The 22,608-nt window shown below is 38.3% G+C and overlaps 1 protein-coding gene across 3 annotated transcripts in view; it reads left to right on the plus strand.

The window, feature by feature from the left end:
• The window catches only part of TPPP (tubulin polymerization promoting protein), a 73,728-nt gene that overhangs the window by 21,274 nt on the left and 29,846 nt on the right, over nt 1–22,608 (plus strand). For all 3 annotated transcript variants that reach the window (XM_017821892.1, XM_017821888.1, XM_017821880.1), the window contains exon 3: nt 20,737–20,890. In XM_017821892.1, the coding sequence (XP_017677381.1) occupies nt 20,737–20,890 (154 nt within the window). The remainder of the gene's footprint in view (nt 1–20,736; nt 20,891–22,608) is intronic.

Below are 22,608 nucleotides of genomic sequence, written 5' to 3' on the forward strand. Positions count from 1 at the left end.
GCTTATATGCTGAGCATAATGTCATATAGTATGGAATATACCATGGATCAGTTGGGGTCAGGTGTCCTGGCTGTGTCCCTTCCCAACTCCTTGTGCACCCCCAGCCTCTTTGCTGGAGGAACAGTGGGAGAAGCAGAAAAGGCCTTGACTCTGTGTAAGTGCTGCTCAGTAACAAAAACATCTCTATATTATCAACACTGTTTTCAGTACAAGTCCAAACCAGCTCTTTGTACTAGTCACTGTGAAGAAAATAAACTCTACTCCAGCCAAGACCAGAACAGATGAACAAACCTTTGAATGTGAGGTGACAGCAGTCCTTGCACTGAGTGAGTTGTAGCAGCGAGGAAGGATAGCTGCATAAGTCAGTGAGTAGCTAGCAGGTCTAGGGAAGGGATCCTTCCCTTCAGCTTGGGCTGGTGAGACGGTGTCTAGAGTGCTGCACCCAGTCTGGGGATGCCCAGTGCAAGAAAAATACCGATACACTGGAACAATCCCAGTGCAGGGCCACCAAGATGGTCAGGGGCCTGGTCATGGTGTATGGTGACTTGTGGAAGAAAAATAATGAAGTTTCTCTATGTTCCTGTGTAGGCAATAGAAGTTAACTTGTTCTGAAGTTAGAGAATTTTATAGGAAAAAAGTGTGTTTATATGTATGTTGTTTGACTCCTAAAATACAGACATGAGCTAGAAATCCTCCATCTGGTAAAGAGGATTAATATATTATAACTGTTGTAATTAAGATATATTTAATCTGCCTATGTGTATTAAGCTACTAAAAGAATTAAGATGTTGTCTGCTTAGAGTGTGATGCTGGTGAATGTTATCTAGAAGTTTAGGAGGTCTATTTTATGACTGAATTGGAACAAGTCTCATTACTGAATGGTTGTAACGTTAAATTCAAGAAGGATTCAACAACATCCCAGCTTAAAAAAGAGAATGTGAATTTGTACTGCCTTCTCTTCTCTGTTGTGTCTTCACCAGCAATAAGAATGTAAGACTTCTCCTCAGAGAAGTGTTAATACATTGTTTTCAACTTTGTGGAAGGCTGTGGTAATCAGGCTGTTAGACTTGGGGGCTAATCTTGGAGAGAAGGAAAGAAAAGGGGCCCTTGTAAATGCCAAGTGGGCAACACTTGATCTGCCCTTAAGGCTGGGCACTACATGGTCTTGATGGAGTTAGACCTGGGCCAGGCAGGTTTGACATATTAATTTGAATTTGTTGCTGGAAGTGATGTCACATACAAGGCACCTTCTTGATATCTTTTGCTCTGGCTCTGGCTGGACTCCTAGCTGATGAGAAGGTTTAGGTGCTGTATATAGAGTTCAGACTTGCAGTTTTAAATGACCTGAGTGGTGTTACTGGGAACCACTCCTTTGAAAGTCATCACCGGGATTAATGAACTACTTTCTGGCTTTATTGAAGTGGAGTTGCTTATCACTTTCTTCTGTGTATGTGTCTGTGCATGTGCTAAAATGAAGGAACATGAATGAAACCCCAGTTTTTCTTTGAACCTTGATCTCTCTTTTGACTTTGTGCAGATTTTTACTGCATGTGTATGTATTCCCATGAACTTAGAACCAAAATAAATGTAATTATGGTATGGAGCTCTGGTATAATCCCTTCTCCCCTGAAAAGGAAAACCTTTCCCTTTGAGATTTTTTTCCCCCATTTTATAGTCAGCTTTAGGTTCTCATTTTTGCAAAGGTTGTAGATGACCTTTCTAAGATTACGAGTGTTGGTGCTGATTCTGAAGGATCTCAGAACATGTTAATTACATAAAGAAATCTCCATGGCAACTTTTTCTAGGAAGATATGCTGTTAGATACCGAAGTTTTATGGCTGAAGGAGCAAATATAGGAAACCATTCAGCTTCAGTGAGGAAGGATGACTACAGTTGACAGAGTGTAGACAGGAATACTGTGGCTAAGATGTGTACTCTTCTGGTGAGGAATAACAAGAGCACCTCACCTCCTGCCTATCACCAGCATTTTCAACAGTGCAGACGCTCTCAGCACTGGTTATTAAAAAGACACACTGCCTCAGGCAGGAAGAGAAAGTTTCTGTACTATTTTATTTGTGCCTGATATTTGTAATTCAGGTACAGAAACCTCAGAAAACCTAACTGCAGGGTTTAGCATCAAGGCAGTAAGTTTCTGCCTAAGCTGTGGAACAGCTTTAAATCAAACCTGAATCTTTGTGAGTGGTGGCAAGCAGTGGAAAATATCCTCAGGCAAAATTGTTTTAGTGGAGCCACGAGTTCATTGTGAAAACCAATGCACTCCATGTCTGTTTTGAACGTTTGATATTCCTGGAGTCCAGTAGCTTTTCTTGCTGCTTTTACTTCCCAGTAATTGGTTCTGGAGATCCTTTTGGGAACGGTGCCATGTTCTGCGCAGAGCTGCACGGCACACAGGTATTGAGAGCTTGGTATTGAGGCTGTGCTGGCTGCTGAAAGGAGAACTGTGCAGCTGCAAGTGTGTGGTGCTGCCCTGGCCTGCTTGTCCAGCCCTTTGCATTGTGCAAGGTGGATGCTCCAACTTCCTTGGCATTCACTTGGTGCTTCAAACTATGTGCTTTGTAAAAGGGATGGCAGTGCACGCTGACAGCAATTGGAGAACACTACCTTAGCAGCACCGAATCGTCTTCCTTCTTCTTTGCCTCACCTTTGTTCTGGAAGGAAAAGTTCTGAAAGTGTGGGAAATCTTGTATTCTTACACTGTTAGCTTATTTTCATGATTGTAGCACTAGCTTCATAGGATGCTCACAAAAGCAAAAAGCTTTCTAGAGTTCTCCTTCTATGGGCAGAAACAGAATACTGTAAAGAAAAGGATAAGGCACCACCATAATCTGTTGAGTAGGAGTTAGTCCTGCAGACCTGTTAATCTCTTTGTTTCTGCTGATACAGCAGAGCATTGTACCACTCAGTGCGATTTATGATCATGGGCACCAGCAGCTGCAGAACAGTGGTAATCTTTGGCACCAGGCTGTGACTGTCATGACACATGACAGCACTTGCTTCATTGCCCAGATGTCTTGGGTCTTTATTCTATGTCCTCCAGTTGCAAATAGTGTTTAAAAATAAAAGTAAGCTAACAAATTGTTATTGTGCTGTCAATGGCTGTAGGTTTTTTATGCTATGTAAAAGATGCAACTGATAGCTTTTATATAATTATAATACTTTGTACAAGATAAGTTGTTTTTCTTTCAGTTAACAACAGATAATACAGTGATACTGTAACATGATAGTTCATTACATCACAACTGAAAAATTAGTATGAGAAAACAAGATGGATCTGTGCTTATTGTCTGGAATCTCACTCAGTTATACAAGATCTCCAGATAAATTCATTGCAATTCCCAGTCCAGTACCAATTAACCCTGGATTTGTCTGCTTCATGATATTCAAGTGTTTGTTACTCAGTGTGGGGTGATGTTTGTTAAGCTTCTGAATGGAATTGCAGTGCTGAGAATGGAGAGTTTATCTGACCCAGACCAGTGTGAGAGTAATATAAGAGGCTACTGATGAGAGGATCATAGAGGAGAGGGTGGGCAGCTCTTATCATCATATGCAGCCTGTATTTCACAAAAATGCATTGTATGTGTTCGCTTCTGCAAGAACAAGCCTCTGTGGCATGGGTTAGCTTAAAAGTAATGACTGCAGTGTTTATCATTCCTCTCCAATCACTCCCCTGTGCACAGCAACTGCTACTGCTACAGCCTCAGCTAGTTTGTGTCACTAGGGGAACATAAGGAACTCTGTTTTGAAACTCCTTATGTGCAGTTTTCCTGCGACTCAATTTGAAACAGGTAGTAACCTTGCTTCCAAATTAAGGTTGTTTACATTTTCTTCCTGTGATGCATGCTCTATGGAAATAGATGCCTGGAGCAGTTGTAATCCAGTGGAGATCAGCATGTGTCATACTGTTCTCATTTGGCATGGTGCCAATGGAAGGTTTTGTAGGTTTGTAAGCATTGATTAGTGTTTACAGTTCTACAACCAGTGTCTAGAGGAGGACGTTTTATGTGATTTTTTTGGGTGCCTTTTTTTTTTAGCAAAAGAAATTAACAGGTGAGTTGATATTCTTAAAAGAGCCAATAGATAGGAAAAGTGAGAAAAAGGGAGTAATTTGGCATTTATATGTTTTGATTTTTTTTAGTCCAAAGTGCTTTGTAAGTTGATATATAGGTTTCAAGCCTAAGAGAAAAATAGGAGAAGGTACTGAAAGATAGCTGTGGTGAAAGAAAATTTATACCCCATATGGCAGCTGATAGCCACTCTATTAAGTGATAGTTTTGTGTGTATCCAGAAATAAGGAATTTTGATTCTAGGTGTCAAATGTGATTTGAGCTTAGGACATTTTTAATGCTAATAATTAAAGATAATGAGTGGTGTGAATGCAAATCTGAGGTCAATGACTGTAATCTGATTAGATTTTTGCTCTCAGTAAATCCTGGTACTAGTTTAAGAAGAACAGTGAAGAGTATTCAGTTTAGTAATTCCTTGAAGGGATCAATGCATTTGCCATATGTTTCAGCAGTTCATCCTTTATTAATAAAATATAAGTAACGTGGTTTGTTTTCTAAGATTTCATAGTAAAAATGAATAGAAATTATTTCCTTACTTTTACAGAAAAATTGGAACTGTGGTTTCCACTTTCCAGACAGGTTACTTTTCTTCCATCACTTCACCTCAGCTGAGAGTACTAGAAAAGCTTTACATTATGCTGAAGTGGAAAACTGCTGAACTAAAATGCACAGAGCTAGTTTGATCTTCTTTTTTTTTTTTCCCAAGACATCAGACTGTGACCCTACTGGATCTCCTCTAACCAGATGAAGAAAGGTATAGAAAGGATACTGGGCAGTTAAATAATCTCCTTCTGTACTGATAAGGTGAACTCTGTGTGCTGATTTAACAGTCTGGTTTTGTTTGATCTGCAAATCCAGGTGACTGCAACTTCAGTCAGCATTTGGCATTTTGAACAGTTTGTCTGGTTTTGATAATTCCTTTTCTGATGAAGTTCTGTGTTCTGTGCCTGAGTATCTCATGCATGCTTGGGAGATTGTTTCTTTTATTCTCATTTTAGATGCTACATTGTGTCACCCAGTCATTGGCTATTTTATATTCTAGTTTTACATCTTCAAGTACTAATCTGTGAAAGGCACAGCGCAGATGGACGGTGAAGTGACCGTCACTTGAAGTAAACAGTCTTCAGGACTACCCATAGAGAACTGGATTTCTTTGATGTTAGAGACACTGACTTGATGTTATCTAACATGACATTTGCACTTTTTGAAAGTTTTTCAACTTCATTCGTCAAAGCCTTGAGATGAAGAAGATGACAAGATATACTTTCTGAAGATAGTTGTCCAAATAACTTACGCCAAGTGTTGATTAGATTCCTATATGTGCTTGCTTCAAATATAATCTCCTAATCTTGGAGAAGTCATTTGCTGAACAGCACAGCTTCTGCAAGATACGTGGTGATTTTTAGAGGAGTTACTGTATTGACTAACCTCTCAACAGCTTTATTCATTGTCATAAGCTGTTGTTTAAGAAAATGAAGCATATAGAGTGTGTCTGATTTGCATGTAGTCAGAAGAATTCTAGCCAGCGTTTCTGCTTGTCATCTTTGTTGAACTCCATTTGAAAATCTGAGGGGCTTTTTGGAACTTGGAAGAGTGAGTGGATTTGACTTCTGATGCCTCTAAAGGAATGGACACCCTACCTCCGCTGCAGGTTAGAAAGGCACAAAGTGATGCTAGTTTTTGTAGCTGTGGTATCACAGAACTTTGTTGACTTTTGTAGGTGTACAAAAGTCACCTTTTGTTGACTTTGTAGGATACTCTGTAGGTGTAGGATAAGATGTTCAGGAGTGCATAAAGCTTGCTTTGATTGTATTCTACCCTATCAAGCTTTGTTTAGTAATTGAAGAAGAGCACTGGCCTGAAACATTTGCTGTTGAATTCCTCCTGGAATTTGCTATCTTTACTGTGAGATGTTAACTATAAATACATGCATGAAGTACCTAAGCTAGTTTTAAATTAACTACTTGTATAAACATTCCTCTTATAGAAGGTTTGTGATAAAAATGACCAGCACGTAACCCTGCAAAAATGTTTGTCAGTTGCTTGTTTTGGGAGGTTTCAGAGAAGACCTGCACAGGCTGGTATATGCAGTGCAGCACATAGAGCTAAACAGTGTGTAGGTACACGGCATTGTCTTAATCTATTGGTTTTGTATCATCCTTTTTTCCTGCAAAAAAGGAAAAAAGTGATCTACCCTACTGGCAGCACTGCTGGAGTGTGAGAGACCATACGGTGAATGAGATCCCATGGAAATTCATCAGTGGTCCTCAGTCAGAAGATTTTATATCACAAATAAATTAGTATGTACCTGGAAGGTAAGACAGTTTTCTAACATATGCACTGGAGTAAGAACACAGAAGTCTAATACTAATTGCACCATTAACTGTCTACTATTTAGAAAACTTACCGTCCCATACCAAAGACCGTGGGAGTGGATACGCTGAATATTCTTGCACCAAAATACCATTCTCAGCAAATGACATTTTGAGGCAATACTTGACTTGTTGCCTCTGCTGGTGAAACCAGAAGAAGAAAACATTAGCTTCAGAATTGAGAGAGTAATTCAGGAAAAAAAGGATGTGAAGTCTTAGTTACATTCAGTAAATAAGAACTGCTAGAGATGGCTAGTGTAAGAATGTACTAATTCCTGTTTGGAAACGAAACAAAGCAGAAATCAAGAGAGCAACATATCTTACCCAGCCCTGGCTTGATACCTTCTTTCAGTAGCTGTTGATCTAAATAAATTACAGATTTCCAAAAGAATGCACACTTGTTCTTTCATAGTCTCCTTGTTGCTTGCACAAGTCATTGCAACATATTGGAGTCTTCCCAATTATTTCTTGGCATTTTGGTTTGTGATGATGATGTCCGCAACATAGAAAGCTGTGTGGGAACCTCCGTTTGTTGTAAACTGTTGCATCTTTTGAATAGAGAAGTATGATGTAAATGAGAGAAGATCTATATTGGTGTTAACTGTCATATTTTCTGCCTTTCTTTGGATTGGTTTCAGATGCACATGAGTCAGCAGTGTAAAAACTGATACACAGATCTTAAACAGGGGAGGTGATAGATTCCCATGCAGAATTTGGTCATTGTCTGTTTATAGCTTTCACAAAGTGCCAAGACATTATTGGCATGGACTGTTCTGCAGATTCTGTGGTACAACTGAGAATTCCAGTAGGAAAAGATGTTCCCCTCTTTGGACACAGAGAGAGGATCAATCTCTCTCACCCAAGGAGGACTGCATCAGAATCAAAATGGCTTCTTTCTGAAGCTGTATGTAGCTTTATTGTAACTACTTATTTGGCAGACTTTCTCCAGAGTTAGGATTTTTAACTTCAGCTTAGATTTTTTTTATCAGGAGATGGATAAAACTCCATGCTTTGCAAACCCTCTGTTTTTTTCTCTTCAATCTCTGCTTTGCCTGTGTTGAATTGTTTAGATCTCAGAGCTCAAGGGCATGCTCTTATTATCTGTGAGGTATATTGGGCTTTCTGCAGATGTTCTTGGTTATGATTAGTAGGGGAATCTTCATTCAGATTGATGATTGCCTTGTCAGTTGCTGCAACCTTCTGTTGAGATGGAAAGTACATAGAGATAGATAGATAGCTCTTTTGAGGTATACAAAATCAGTAAGTAGGCAGATACATTCGCTATTTTTTCCCTAAGATGTACAAAGATAGATATATATTTCCACAAGATATGTTAAGGAGAAATGACAGAGGCATAGTAGAGGAACTTACTAAAGAATATTCTCTGCATTGGCAATAGTATACATATGGAATTATCTTTAGACATGTGATCTGTAGAAGAAATGAGACACCACTTTTCCCAAGTGTTACTTGGCTTTTGCTGCTATATAATTTAGCCTGAAAATTTCCCAGGTTTAGATGCATTTTTCAAAATAGTTTGGTTCTCTTCAGGTGAATTTACTCTCCTACTCTCATTGTAAATTGTTTGAGAGACTGTTTGTCCACAGTCTACCTATTTTTCTGTCTTGCTTTTTGTTTTGTAAAATGGGAATGAGATTGCTGGCACTGCAAACAATTGGATCTATAACTGCTCTTTCAGAAGACATGAAGATAAGAGAGATATGGGGAGCTGAACATTGTTGCGGATTTTAGAGTTTTAACATAGATTGAAATCTCCTTTACAAGGAACACACATGGAATGGGAGGTTGTACAAGACTGGAGACTGTCTGCATATTTAGAACTTTACTGTGACCATCCAATTTTCCCTTTCATATGGGAAGGCAGTCTTCCAGTAGGGGGTGAATATGCTGTTTCCTCATTCTTTTGGTTATATTTTTGTTTTGTTTGAAAGAGAAAATGTGCTGTTTCTGCTGTGTGCATATGTGCAGTGTGGATTCACCTTTCTTGAAGGCTATGATTTGATCCTTGGGTGTTGGTTATGACAAACGGATATTCTTGTGGCTTTCTCTGAATATGACCTCTGGATATGTACTGATATTGTTAGTGTTTGTTTTTTCACTTGGTGTGTCATTCTTGATTTCACACCTTTCTATCTCCAACCGTGGTCAGTGATTCCCATAGAGTGAGATTGTGCTGGTGTCAGTTAACGCCAGCTGTCTATTTTTAATGCTGCCAAAAAATGTTAGCTGATATACATACATCCATGTTTTTCCCCTGTAATCAGGATCACTGAAACAACCCCTCCTACATACACACAATTTTTTACTTACCTGAATATATCTGACCACTCAGGAGAATTCACTATTATTGAGCTGTCACTGGGTTCAGAAATTGCTTTCGTGGTTGTATGTGATATGACATGGAAAAACATCCAACCTTGTGAAATTTTGAAAAACTGGAATTTTGCTGTTGTAAAGCCACATGGCAATGATGTTTTCTTACTGAGACAATCTGATAAAACTCTCTTGGTTTTATATTCTGTGTAATTAATATCTAAAGGAAAGTTCCACCTTGGATTAGATGAGACTGATGCTCTGGCTGCCATAGTAAAATTTTTGTAAGCAATGAGTTGCTTACTGCTGAGATGCAGTTCCCAAATACATCAAGCTCTGTCACTTAATGTTTAAATTATATTTCAGAAATAGCTATGTGTGGCAGGAAGAATGTAGCAAGGTATTATGGGAGGTGTAGTCTTTGTTACTCTCACGGCATGCTCAGTAGAGTGCGTGAATGTTTTTTGTTGAGAGATCATGTGACACGTTTTGAGCGCTGTGCTTAAATCCCTGCCTTTTGTAATAGAGTTTAATTCTGCTCTTGCACTCGATGGAGTAAGGAGCAGAGTTCGTGCCCATACAAGCACCTCAGCTATGCAAAACTGTTTCTGAAACATATGTATAGTATTTCTTACCTATAGTATTAAATGATATTACACTTTTCTCTCAAAAAACCCCCACCCCAAACCAGTCTGTAAATGGAAATACTTACTCGGAGGGTAGGGAGCAATGTCCTGGAGCTGGCTACCTCAGCTCTCAGTCAGTGCTTTCTAAATTTCTTGACCAAGAAATACAGGTAAACTTGCTGTGTCTTGCAGTATGGTCATTAACAAACAGCTGCCATGCCTGAATAGTAGAATGAATATGCTCTATTTGAGTTCAAGGTTGCTTTATTCATCCCTTTCCCTTCATTTTTCTTTTCTTCAGCCAGGGAGTTTTTTCCTTTAAATTGACCACTGTAATTTTTGAATGGGAGTTTTTTTGGAGCCCTCACTGAAACAGTGTTGCACATATCTTTCCCCACAGGAACAAGTTTCAGATGCACTTGCAGTTTTACTTGAGCTTCATAGTGATTTAAAAACATATCCCCACAATACTCACCCTTTGCCTTGCCAGTGTTTTACATTGTTCTTTTCATGTTGCTCTGATGTGGATTGGCCCAATGTAGGCAAAATGGCCATTTTGGTAGCTATAAAATTCCTGCCCGGGAATTAAAAATCCCTCATAATGTTAGACATTGTATAGATACAGAGATAGTCTTTTTGCTGAAATATCACAAAATCTCAGGAGGAAAACAAGAAAGAAATTCTAGGATAGTTTGCAGCACATAAAAGTGGGGGTTTTTTTAATGTAACTTTAAGGAAAAACTGAAAGGAGAAAAAATTTTGGATGATACATTACTAGAAAGAAGCTTGGATCCTCACTGTTATTCCAATAATAAAGACTTGGATTCAGTTATTATTCTGTTCCTTGTCAATGGTTTACTTTCAAGGTCCAATTCAGTTCTTAATGAAAGCATAATTTAAGTTCTAATATCTTGAGACTTAGTGAGTTAAGATCTTATTATGTCTAGTCCTATTTAATAATGCCATTGTTCTTTGACCCCTTGTGTTTGAATTTTCTCTAAATCGAGTCAGATGTCATACCATGTAATCATTCAATATCTAGTTCTTAGTGAGATACTGAGCTTTTCTGTTCTGAGTCTCATTAATAAAATCAGCACTGTCTTATGAGACTCTTTGTTTTCTGGTGTGGAGATTTCATTTGTCTTTCTTCTATCAAATGTCATGTCCTGTTCTTGGTTAACTGGTCTCATCAAAAGAGGCAACATCTTCCCTGAATGTCAACACAGTGAAAACATTGATGTATGTAGAGAGAAAGCAGGCAAAAGCCTGAGGAGACTAAGTGCTAACATGAAAGTTCACTGTTATGTCTCTTTTTCTGTCTTGAGTGTCATGTATTTATATGAATTCAGGTTAATAATATAAGTCCTGAAAAATAGCTAGTAATTTGAAAGCTGTCCTTGAGAATCTTGTTCTAGTCATGCTTATGAACAAATTTGTATAGTTTCTATGGATTAATTGTTTGGGATCAAATGCATTCACTTTTGCTTAGAGGATGTTGGGCCATGCAGCATTGGCCTTGCCCACAGTCATGGCTTGCAACAAACGGTGTTCCAGTTTTCTTTCAACAGTTTTTGTGTTGGATATTGTTTCATTGTATGTTGATTGGTCTCATTTTTAACAAAATATTTTCACACTAAGTGTAAAATTGAGAAAGTGAATCAAAATAAACATAGCTGCTGGGGTTTTTTTAGTTCTGGGACATGAATAAGGCATGTTAGCTCACATGGGATTGCTGGTGAGCTCTAGAAGGATGCTTTATCTATCTGATTTTTCATTCCCCGGGTTATCAGACAGTAAGTTCATGTGCACTGCTTTAAATTGCAGAGAAAGTACAGGTGATGGTGGTTCTTTGCCCTGTCCTCTCTTTGGTAATGCCTTTGCTGTAAGCCCCTGCACTTCAACAGCAGAAAGAGCTTTTGAAACTGTAGCGGCTGTGTCAGCTTCTTCAGCTTTCTGAAGATAAAATGGTAAGTGTTATTATGTGACAATAGCTTACCATTAGTTTGTGTAGTATGCTCAGCCTGGGAAAGACTGCCAGATTAAATGATTAGCTATTGAGAACTCTTAGTAAATCTTCAGCTATCCTTAGATGCTTTCATTTATTTGTATGAGGCTGACTTAATGAGTACTGTGACATCATCCTCTTGGATTTTTTTTATTTTGGATGGTTTAGCAGTGTCTCTGGCATGTGATCTGTATTGGGTTGTTATACTATGGTTAGTTTCTGCTCCATTCCCCTATAATCTGCGTATGTGCCTAGCCTAGTGCATATCTTTAAGATGACAAGAACCAAAGAGAACAACAAATAAATTGAGTCCTCTGGAGAAGAAACGAGCATATATGCCAGAACCCTGATTGTGAGGCATTGTGTTTCTGCTTCAGCTCTAGTTTGTCCCCTACCATTTGGGTCTAAGACCTGTCTCCAGCCTCTTGTTTTAATTGCTCTGAATTTCCTACATCTTTCTGTACTTTGGCTAACCTTTCTGCTGATGTCACTTGGCCCTGGCATGTCCTTTATTGTCTTAACTTCCACCAAGTTGTGCTGACAAATAGTGCCAGTCCTTCATGCACCTAAACAATGGATTTCTGTGTTACTGAATGACATTATCTGTAAGTTGCATATCACTTACTGGATTCTTTCACAGGAGTACGCAGCATTCCAAGGAGTGATACAATTACTGTCTTTTATTAGTTGTGTGTGTACAGTTTTTACATTCTTTACGTTGAGTCCAGGGGATCGACAACCAAAAAAAGACCTCTCTTCTATAAAAAGAGAAGTTGAAATACTCCCAGAGTACTTGGTAGCACCTGCTTCTATCTCTTCAAATTCAGGTACAATGTCTGTCATGTGAAATACACTTGCAATTCCTTTGATGTAAGTTGGGGCATGTGCTTTTTTCAGGTTTCACAGAGTTTTTCTTATACTTCTTTTGGAGCTTTTTATCAATAGATAACGATCACACAGATCTTAATTTTTAAATATTCAAATGTAACATTATTTTTGGTCCCTTAAACTGAAAAAAACTCCAAACAAATTAAATAAGTGGATTCTGCTAGTCTTTTCCTCTAAGCCTTATATAACCATCAGACCTACCTTCTGCTTGGACTTTCTCTTTTCCTCATTCTCTCTAAGTCCCATTAATCTCTTTAACCCCTTTAGTTCATGCTGGGATTTGCTTTTTTTGGAAGCATTTACTTGTTAATGCTTTTGCCAAGTCATGCTCTTTCTCCAGTCCCCCCTTCATTCCCTTCCCAATCCTATTTTATCTGATGGGCTCATAGCTGTTGTGTTTGTCTTTTCTTGAACTTCAGATTTTATTTTAGTGGAAACGAATTTTCACTGTAAGTGAAGCACATAGGAAGGAAATGCCACAAAAATAAAGCCAAAAGGAGAGAAAGGTTAACTTCAAGTATTGGAAAAGAGAGTTTTCATGAGAGAAGCCTAAAACATTTAAGTTGCAATGAAGCCTGATAAAGATATTGCTGGTGATTTGGTGAGCTGCTGAAGTCTTGTTGCTTCAGATTTTCACGGTGTGGCAGTTATCCCGGTTTCAGATACTTAGAACAAACTGGCATACTCTGCTTTACCTTTGCTCAGTAATGAGACAAAAAGCACCTGGAGGGAAACTGTCCCTTCCAGGTTCAGTTTCTGAGTGAATGATGTGAGGTGTTCTGCCCTTGCTGCCCACTCCCAGAGAGGTTTCTGCAAGTCACAACTATTGCTGTGATATAGTGAGAGAATTTTGTACTGCATTTCACATTGTCTTGTTTTTCTTTCCTAGAAAACTGATAATGGCATTGCCTTGTGGCAAGGGGGTATATAAAGCCATCTAGTCCACCTCCTAAAGTCTGACTTGGCCGAGATGTTAGAAATTATAGAGAGAGACTAATTGTGAAGGTCATCTGGATGTCTTCGTTGTCAGTCCTACTCTTTCCTTCAAGGGAATGCACTTGTGGTAAATAGCCGTGCACTCTAAGGTGCCTGTGTTCCAGAAGCAACCAGTACGTTAGCTAAAGATCTCTGTTGTAGCTTCTTCCTAGGATCATTTTTCTGAGGATATCTTCTAGAAGAATATCTTCTTTCCTAACAATTTGCCAAATTACTCCTGCTTACATCAATATACAGATGTCTAATTTCAGTATTCCAGTTTTACCCATTAATTGTGCAGAAGTCTCTGATGCAAGGTGATATGTCAAGTTTTGTTATCTTAACTGTGTGTTTTAAAACCATCTCTAGAGCTGTTAGTGCAGTGCAAAGAACCTGATAGTATTACTGTTGCTTTCTTCCCCTGCTACTGTTGCTTTCTTCCCCTGCTCTTCTGTCTTCAGCTGTATTTGTCAAATTTATACACAAGCCTGTGCTTTGGGTTAGTCATCCATTGTTCAGTTTTATCCAAGAAACTGTGTTCTCTTTTTCATTTATAAGTTTTTTTGCATTGTATATCTAATTTTTAAAATTTCTTTCTTGACTGGTACATAGCAAAAAGCAGACCTTCACAAGATATGTTAAATACTCCATTAGATTGCAAGGTTCTACCAGCCTGGTTCGCTACCTAGGGTCCTAGGTTTAGTTTGGGATTTTTTTGACTATGAATTATGGGGCTGATGGCCAGTAGAAATGCTGAGCTGTGTAGCCCAAAGAGAGCAGAAAGTGAAAATTGTAAACTACAAAAAAAAACCCCAAAAAACCCCAAAAAACTGCTAGCCCTATGGCATAATCTGCTTCCAGCTTAAACAGCCTTGGACTTTGTGGTGGTAACGTTACAAGCAGACATTCTTGGAAAAAAAGAATACATCCATTAGATGAGGGATATACTTTGCAGAGACCTGTGCAAACCTATTTTGCTTCAAAACTTTTGTCTGTAGTACCCTGTAACTGTCAATGTGTACAATACAAATACCTCTAAGAGTTGTTATTGATGCACATTATGTTCATCCACTACATCACAAAGACTTGTGTTATTACAAGTAGCAAGAAAGAATGAGTGTCTACTGTACTAAACGAAAATGAGTGGATGCTTTAGGAAATACCCTACTAATAATCATAAAGTTGCTGCTGTAAAGTGGTAAATAAGAAAAGTCTTTGTGTGAAAATCAGGAAGTTTCAACCGTAGTTAGTGTTTAGTATGGCTTAAGATAAGAGAAAGAGCTAAAGTTTGAAGTCTAGTCTGCATGTCATAGGAAATATGCTTTTGGTTAGCCCATAGGGTACAAAGTCTGACAATGGTCTTGTTCTCATTTATCATGACACCTTTGTGTGATTAATTTGAATAATTTCAATGATTAATTCTGATAATTTAGGAATGCTTCTTACTATTTGTTAGTGTTCCCCTACATGGATGTGGGAGACTACTACAAATCAGAAATGGCCTGATTAAACTTATTGTGCCAGCAAGAAACTGGGACAACTAGGCTACTCTTGCATTTTCTTACCAATTCAATCCTTTGTTCTGTCTTCTGAATGAATGAGACTACCTTGGGAAGGGAATATATATAGGGAGTACCTGCATTCCTGTTTGTTCTAATCTACAGGAAAAGACACTGTTGAGTTTTACTTGACTGCTCAGTTGACTGAGACACCCAAGTCCATGGTGAATTTAGAATAAATAAAACTCAGAAACAAAACTCCTTGAATGAGAGTTTGTGGAAGAATATTTGTTGGGCTCTCACCTCTAGTTATGCTAGAGGTTTTTAGACCCTCATCAAATTTTCTATACTCTTTAGACCTTTGTGGGTAGATGATGATTTCCACAGCAGAACAGTCCTGGCTAGTGTATCCTGCTGTAATCCTCTCTGGCCTGCTAACAAAAATAGAAGCTTCTCTGAGTATTTCTACGTCTTCTTTCCCCTCTTCAATCTAAGAAAATGAAAAATGTCCTTTTGGGATGGGAGTATGGGATGACTTTTTTGGGGGTAGCTCAGAGATTATGACAGGAACTGTTAAGTTGGAGACTTTGCTTATTAACACCGAACTGTATTAGCGCTATGAAGATAAAGATCTCTAATATTGGTCAAGGATTTTGTGTCTTACTTATGTGGAGTGTATTTGTGTAGCTTTTCTTTTCAGCTAAAATTGTAGACAACTGTTAATTCAAATAGTACTCAAGTCCAAATAACACAGAAGTATTAATTTGCAACAGTACACTTTCACACTTACGAACTCAGGACACTGCTAGTAGTAATATTTGCAAATGAAAACTGCATAATTTGCTATTTCAATCTAATTTGGACCAATGTTTGATAATTTGCACTTCGTTTACTGTGCTGATGTCTGGACTCAGAACTGATGCTTTTATAGATGTGAACTTGGGCTTCCAAGGGCAAACTGAGGATTCCAAACTTTAGTTCAGAACCTCCCCATTTGTAGTGGTCACACGTGGAGAGACCCATCAAGGAAGGGGAAGTGATGAGAAGCTTCCTAAAATTCTTCTGAGTATGTTCCTTCCGTTCCCAAATGTAGGCATAGATACAGGAGGCTGTCATTAGTGTACCATGACCACACTGTTTCTGCCACCGAAGGATGATGCATTAGAGTAATTCTGTTTTTTGTAAGAAGCAGAGCTTAAAATAGAATGGTATGTAAGAATGAATCCTTTCTAAACATAAAGGCTTCTTTGTGTCATAATAAAGTACAGGGCTTTAAAAAGTTTTATTATTAATGTCCCTCATATATATTTTGTTCTTTTCATTGAGGTGGCCAACTTTATGATGTCTGGTTTTGTAAAAGCCTTTTTTTCTCCCCTACCTTCCCTCTTTTGTTACTATTTTCCATTTTGTCTCATTTTCTGGTCAGTTTTAATTTTCATTTCCAGTGTCTGATTTTTTAATATTTTTTAAATCTAAAGTATTTTATCTTCTTTTTGGGTCTATATTAATTCTCTGGAGTGCTAAACCTAAGAGAGGAGTGATAAGAGTAGAGTGATCACCCTTGGCATACTTTATTGTAGACAAGTTGTTTGAACTGGTAACACTTGGAAAATGAAAGTGATGTATTTGTTTTGTTATTTCCATGGAAACAAGATATGTATAATGAACTTCTGAAAACAAGTGACAAATATATACAAAGAAGCTGATTCTTTGAAGCAATTGCTTAATAGAAAGAAATTAGTTCATTTGAGGGGGTTATGGTTGGGGGCTTTTGTGGTGTGTTTGGTTTTTTAGTTTAGCTTCATGACCTCTGAAAAGCTGGTATTAGGAAGGGTTTTCCGAATGTGAACAGGGTATTAAAAATGCTGGAAATAAACTGGGGGTATGATTGCCTTATGTGTTATGCAGTGTTCATAGTATTATAATTTTTCATACAATAGTTTGGGTTGGGAGAGGACCTTCTACAGGTCATCTAGTTGAACACCACTGCCCCTGCCACCTCCCTCCCTCTCCCTGGTGAGCAGGGACATATTCCATGAGACCAAGTTGCTCAGAGCCCCATCCAGCCTGACCCTGAATGTTCAGGGGCATCTACCACCTCTCTGGACAACCTGTTCCAGTGTTTTACCACCCTCTGAAAAAAATTCTTCCTTATATCTAGTCTGAATCTTCCCTGTTTTAGTTTACAACATTACCTTGTCCTATCACAACTGGCCCTGCTAAAATCCCTGCCCCCATCTTTCTAATAAGACCTCTTTAGGTACTGAAAAGCCACATTAAAGTCTCCTGGAGTTTTGTTTTATCCAGGCTGAACAACCCCAACTCTCTCAGCTTTTCCTCATGGCAGAGGTGTTACTTCCCTTTCATCTTCATAGCCCTCCTTTGGACCTGCTCTAACAGTTCCATGTCATTCTCATGTTGGGGGCCCCAGAGCTGGATGCAGTGCTCCAGAGGGGCAGAATCCCATCCCTTGACCTGCTCGTCACTCTGCTTTTGATGCACCCCAGGATATGGTTGGCCTTGTGGGCTGTGAGCAAACATTGACAGCTCATGTCTAATTTTCCATCTAATAGTACTTTGAGGTCACTATCCATAGGGTGTTTTTATGGACCTGAAGGGGGCTGATCCTGTGGCTTAAGAGTGTGTAAATTGAGGTTCGTTGAGAGACTTCCTCTGTCATTTCTACCTAGTCTGTTTTCTCCTATACATTCAACCCATGACTGTAGACAGAAGAGAGGGTAATAGCATGCTGTCCTGATTAACAATAATGATGACAGCAACTGCTCAGGGGTGTAGGATTGCTACTTGGTAATTTAGATGCTGGTACATAGCACATGTTCCATACCTGACAAAAAAAAAAAAGGCCAGAACACATGACTTAATCAAGAGTTATGTTCCTAGGGTTTTCCACAAGACTTGATGTATGATGCAACTGTAGAGTTTTTGAGTTAATTATGGTGATGTACAAGTGGGTTTGATAATATTGTGATAGATGGGGGGGAGAGTGGGGATATTTTTGGAGTCTAGAAGAAGATAATGAATTTCAAAATCAAAGCTGCTTTATTTAGAAAACTTGGGATATAGTTGCAAAAATTCCTTTACTTTCAGTCCTGTTTCTAGTGTAATTCCAGTTAATGTTGTTTTCTGGTAAAGAATATCAGCCAGAGTGCACATTTCTTTTTCTTTTGAGGTCCAGCTGTAATATTACATTGGTCACATATGTGTCCAATTTGTTGGTAACACCTTAAGTTGGAGGGAAAAACCCCCTCATTTCCTTACCCCATGCAAGTGACAGGGAAAAGACCAAATGTGAGAGATAGGTATACCTGTGTCTTGGACCAGATGTTCTTTGTTCCTCTCAGCAGCCTTATTTATGTATTTTTCCTTTTAATTAAAAAAACCCAAACAAACATGCTCTTCTACTAATAAGTGCAACCAAAAATTCTTCATGTGTTAATAAAACCCTGAGATCAGTTCAGTTGGTTAGAGCATGCTGCTAATAATGCCAACATTGTGAGTTTGATCCCTGTATGGGCCCTTCACTTAAGAGTTGGACTCGATGGTTCTTGTGGGTTCCTTTCAACTCAGAATATTCTGTGAAAAATAAAAGAGTCAGCTTGAATTTCAGCATGTTTTGCTGAAAGTGATCATTCTCTTTTCTCTTGTGATGATCCTGACTGATGATCCAAGCTAAATCTGTGTGCCACAGAAAATTACCTTTGAAACGTCTATATGGTAGACTTGGCCATAAATCTGTAGCGAACAAGGGCCTTAGGGTGTTGTTATGCTGAAGTTTCGAAGTGATTGCTGGTGCTGTCTTTTTCTAAATGAGAGACAAACCAAAATGAAGTCTTGACCTCTTGAGCTGGTTAAAAGTTCTTGTATGTGTTTCATCAGAAGCGGGATGTTAATCCTATTAATGAAAATCCTGGAGAAATTCCAAGTAGTTAATTGCAGTTTATTCCACGTGTCTTTCTGATTAATGAAATACTGGATTATATTCTGCATTTTTACTGTTGGGATGTTCTTTTACTTGTTATGTGAAGCATTCTGTTAGTGTTGAATTTTATTGTGAATAACCAATTTCTCCTTATTTTGAAAGCCTGGGATAAAATTTTGTTTTGTGTTTAATTAATTGAAGTAGGAGTCACTTCTAAGTAGGAGTAATTTCTGGTGGTCTCTAAACCAGAAATCTCACTTCTTTTCATCAATGGAGGCACCCTTCAGCTGACAGGGACTTGACCACAGAAGGTGTCTAAGAGAAGATCAAAGATAAATCGATGACAGATAGTTGAATTGCTCTTCACAGTGGCCTTTTTGACACTTGAAATAAAGTTAGATTTCTGTGCATAGTTTTTCTAGCCCACTACTTCTGTTGCCAGTGTACACTGTCTCTATCCTACCATCTATTGTTTATTCCTACATAAACAGCTGTCACTGTTGAAAGGACTGGTCTGGGTTGTGTGGTGGTGGCTGTTTTTTTTTTTCCCTGAAAAAAAAAATTTTTGCATGAAATGCTCTCTAAATTGGCATAAAAAAAAAATACTCAAGCAGCATGTGTAGTAGCATGTTTCCCAGCAACATGGACTCTCAAATATTACTTTGACTTTGAGGGTTTTGTAGTGTTGTAAACATTTTCTCCTTTTAAAGATGGTCCTATTTAAGATTATATCAGTGTAAGTATCAAAACATCTTTTTGAAAATGTTTCTATTAAATTTTAGCTTAAAACATACGGCAAAATTTTGGGGTGTAAAGTCTTATCCAAAAGATCAGGGAATCTGTAATTTACTAATACAGGAACAGGTGCGGTTTGTGTCTGCTGTAATTCATGGAAAAGAAAAAATAGGAGTTTTTTTAATGGTGAGTAAATTCACTAACGCTGTGGCCTCATACCTGAATTTTAAAATGATGAGCACTAAATATAGTTCTGTATTAGGGAATAGAATGGACCAGTGTGTACTCCATAACATTATCTCCTGCCTAAACTGAATATTAAAAAATTCTAGAAAACAGACATTTATTAACCTGCTTTGGCTTAAACACATCTCTGTAGTGAATGCTGAGTTTCTTTGAGTTCCATCAGTTGAACCCTTTGGTCTGGCAGGCCAAAAAAGATCTGTGGGAATGACAGTATAAATTGGTGTTTGTGAATTTCCTGTTGGTCAGATTTTGCACCATACACTGCTATAGCAAAATCCTCTCCACTAAAAGTAAATGTAAGCAAGTAATTTACTAATGTGGAAGTATGGTCTTCCTATTAGAGAAAACAACAGCAAGTATTCAGCTCTGAATTTCTGGGGGCTTTATGAGTTTATCAGACTGCTGTTGTGTTTTCCGTGCACCTGTGAATGTTTTTTGATGGTGATGGTCTAAGAAACAAAACAGGTATTGAATTTAAATGTGTCATTTAAAACATTTGTCGGTCTTTAAGACAGGAGGAATTTCAAGTTTTTAAATGCTTTTCAATAGTTTGCTTTACACAGTAGCATTATTCTTAATTTACTTGTGAATACATGAATTGTGATCTCTGAATAATATGATAAACAGTTATTCAAAGAGGAATAAAAAACAGTAAATAACAAGACTCATGTAAGATTCTTCAGTTATTGCCATATGCATGCAGGCTTTACATGTGATTAACCAAATGAGGCTATACTTGACTTGATGAGCTGCAGGCATTTTAACAGCAGATCAGATCCCTCTGTTTCCTCTTTATTTCTGAATGTTCGTCAAGGGAAGTTTCTAAAGTGTTGTCCTATTGATGTACATAAAAAACAAAAGTGATGTTCCTAGGATATGTTTTATTTGATGCCATAAATAGGCTGCATGGGTCTTCCTGTTCTGTTGCAGTTTTCTGTTGTTCACTGTGGTAAACCAAAGCCATTCTGCTATTCTTGGAATGTTTTTTGTGCTCTCTTGTAATTTCTTCCAATTGCTGTTTGTTTCAACAGGGGAAAGTCCCTCAGAACAATTACTTTTGATCAGTTTAAGGAAGCTCTTCAAGAACTCGCCAAGAAGCGATTTAAAGGCAAGAGTGAAGAGGAGGCACTTCAAGAAATGTATAAACTAATTGAAGGAAAAGGCCCAGTTATATCTGGAGTAACGGTATGTTACTGATCTGATGGACAGACTGTTTCTACCTGTCCTTTGTTCCACTGCAGTGTTGTTGTATTCACCTGCTTCCCTTTACAATCCACAAATCCAATTCCTCTGGAAGCCCACAGGCAACAACTACTGTGAGCAAAGATTATGCAACAGCTGAGTATTGCACTGCTATGTATTCTTGTGTGGCACTGTCATTGCTTCTGCTCAGAATTGTAGTACCACCTAGCAGCACTGTCAGGAAACTTCTGAGCTCTTGTGTATGATTAGAACAAAGAAATGTTCATGAAGGGGGTGTATACAAATCAAAGAGAGTAGAAGGAAATTAAATTTAGAATCTCATTAAACAGTTCTAAGATGTTGTGTGAAATGCCAAAGACTAAAGACATCATATACATTTAATTGCATCATGTGAATCCCAGAGCACCGGAAATCTGAGAAAAATTATCATATGGTCTTTGTTTTTTGTTTATTCCAAGTCTGTCAGAACTATAATGTTCTTTCTTTTTCATTTTAAAGTATTGGTATTAAGCTTTATGTTTGAAAAGGAAGTTATAAAACCTACTCTACATAAGTTTGGTTGTCCTTTTAAATGCTCAGGCTAGGCAAGCTTTTAGCCTGTAGGACATACTGGAGTGTTTACCATCAGCTTGAATAGTTCTGTCAGTTTAGTTCATCTGCTTAAAATTTGTGATCCTCCTGAATTTTGGCTTTAGAATGGTGAATGAAAATATAATCTTTCCAGAAATCTGTTCTGTATAAATGATCCGTGTAAATGTCAAGTGGAAAGATCTCTTTTGAGTTATAGATTTGGTTCAAGTTCCAGACAGAAAACTTAACTATGACTACTGACACATTAATCTAAACATATTAGGGAAGGAGTTGAAAGCATGATTAAGTGAAGCTTGTGGATAAGAATACTTCAGCAGCATGTGGGGATTTTTGTGTCTTAGCTTCTTATTTTTTGTACTGGGTATTTTGGGGAGGCAGTTAGGGGAGGGCTTATGTCTGTACTGAGTGGCAACACTGCTTCAACAGGACAGCTGGAAAATTTACCTTCGTATGAGGATTTTAGTGTATGTTGTGATAGAAGGTGTTTTTTTTTCTTTTTCTGTTTATTATTTTTCTTTTTCCTTCGGAATGTTATGGAATTACAGAAATCCCTGCTTGATGTGGTTGAGAAGGCTCAGCAGCCAGACAGTGAAACCGAGTGAATTTTGGGCTGCTTTCTAATGTGCAACAGAAGATGTATGGTTGGCTTGGTCACACAGGAAGAAAAACAACAGAAAGTTATAGGGGTTAATGAACCTGGTAGCTTTATTAGCTCATTCGATCTGTCAATGGTGAACTTGCCACCGGCTGCCGCATGAGAGGAGCCCCAAAGAAAAGATACAAGGACTCCTTGAAACAACATCTCAGCCTTGGCCATATTGATCATCATAACTGGTCTACTCTGGCCTCAAATCGGGAGGCCTGGAGACACACCATCTATAACACAGCTGTCTCCTTCGAGAACACACGCAGGATCACTCTCGAGGAAAAAAGGCAGCGCAGAAAGAACCGTAAATTGCAGAATACACCTCCTAAGGAGTCTTTCTGCTGTGCCTTTTGCAATCGGATATGTCTGTCTCGTATTGGCCTCATAAGCCACCAGCGTGCCTGTAGCATATGTGGATAGAACCTTCCCAAATCTTCGTTCGCGAAGGCTAGCCATGAGCCGA

This window comes from Lepidothrix coronata, unplaced genomic scaffold (assembly GCF_001604755.1).
Source record: "Lepidothrix coronata isolate B3197 unplaced genomic scaffold, Lepidothrix_coronata-1.0 Scaffold3, whole genome shotgun sequence".
NCBI classification, from domain to species: Eukaryota; Metazoa; Chordata; class Aves; order Passeriformes; family Pipridae; genus Lepidothrix; species Lepidothrix coronata.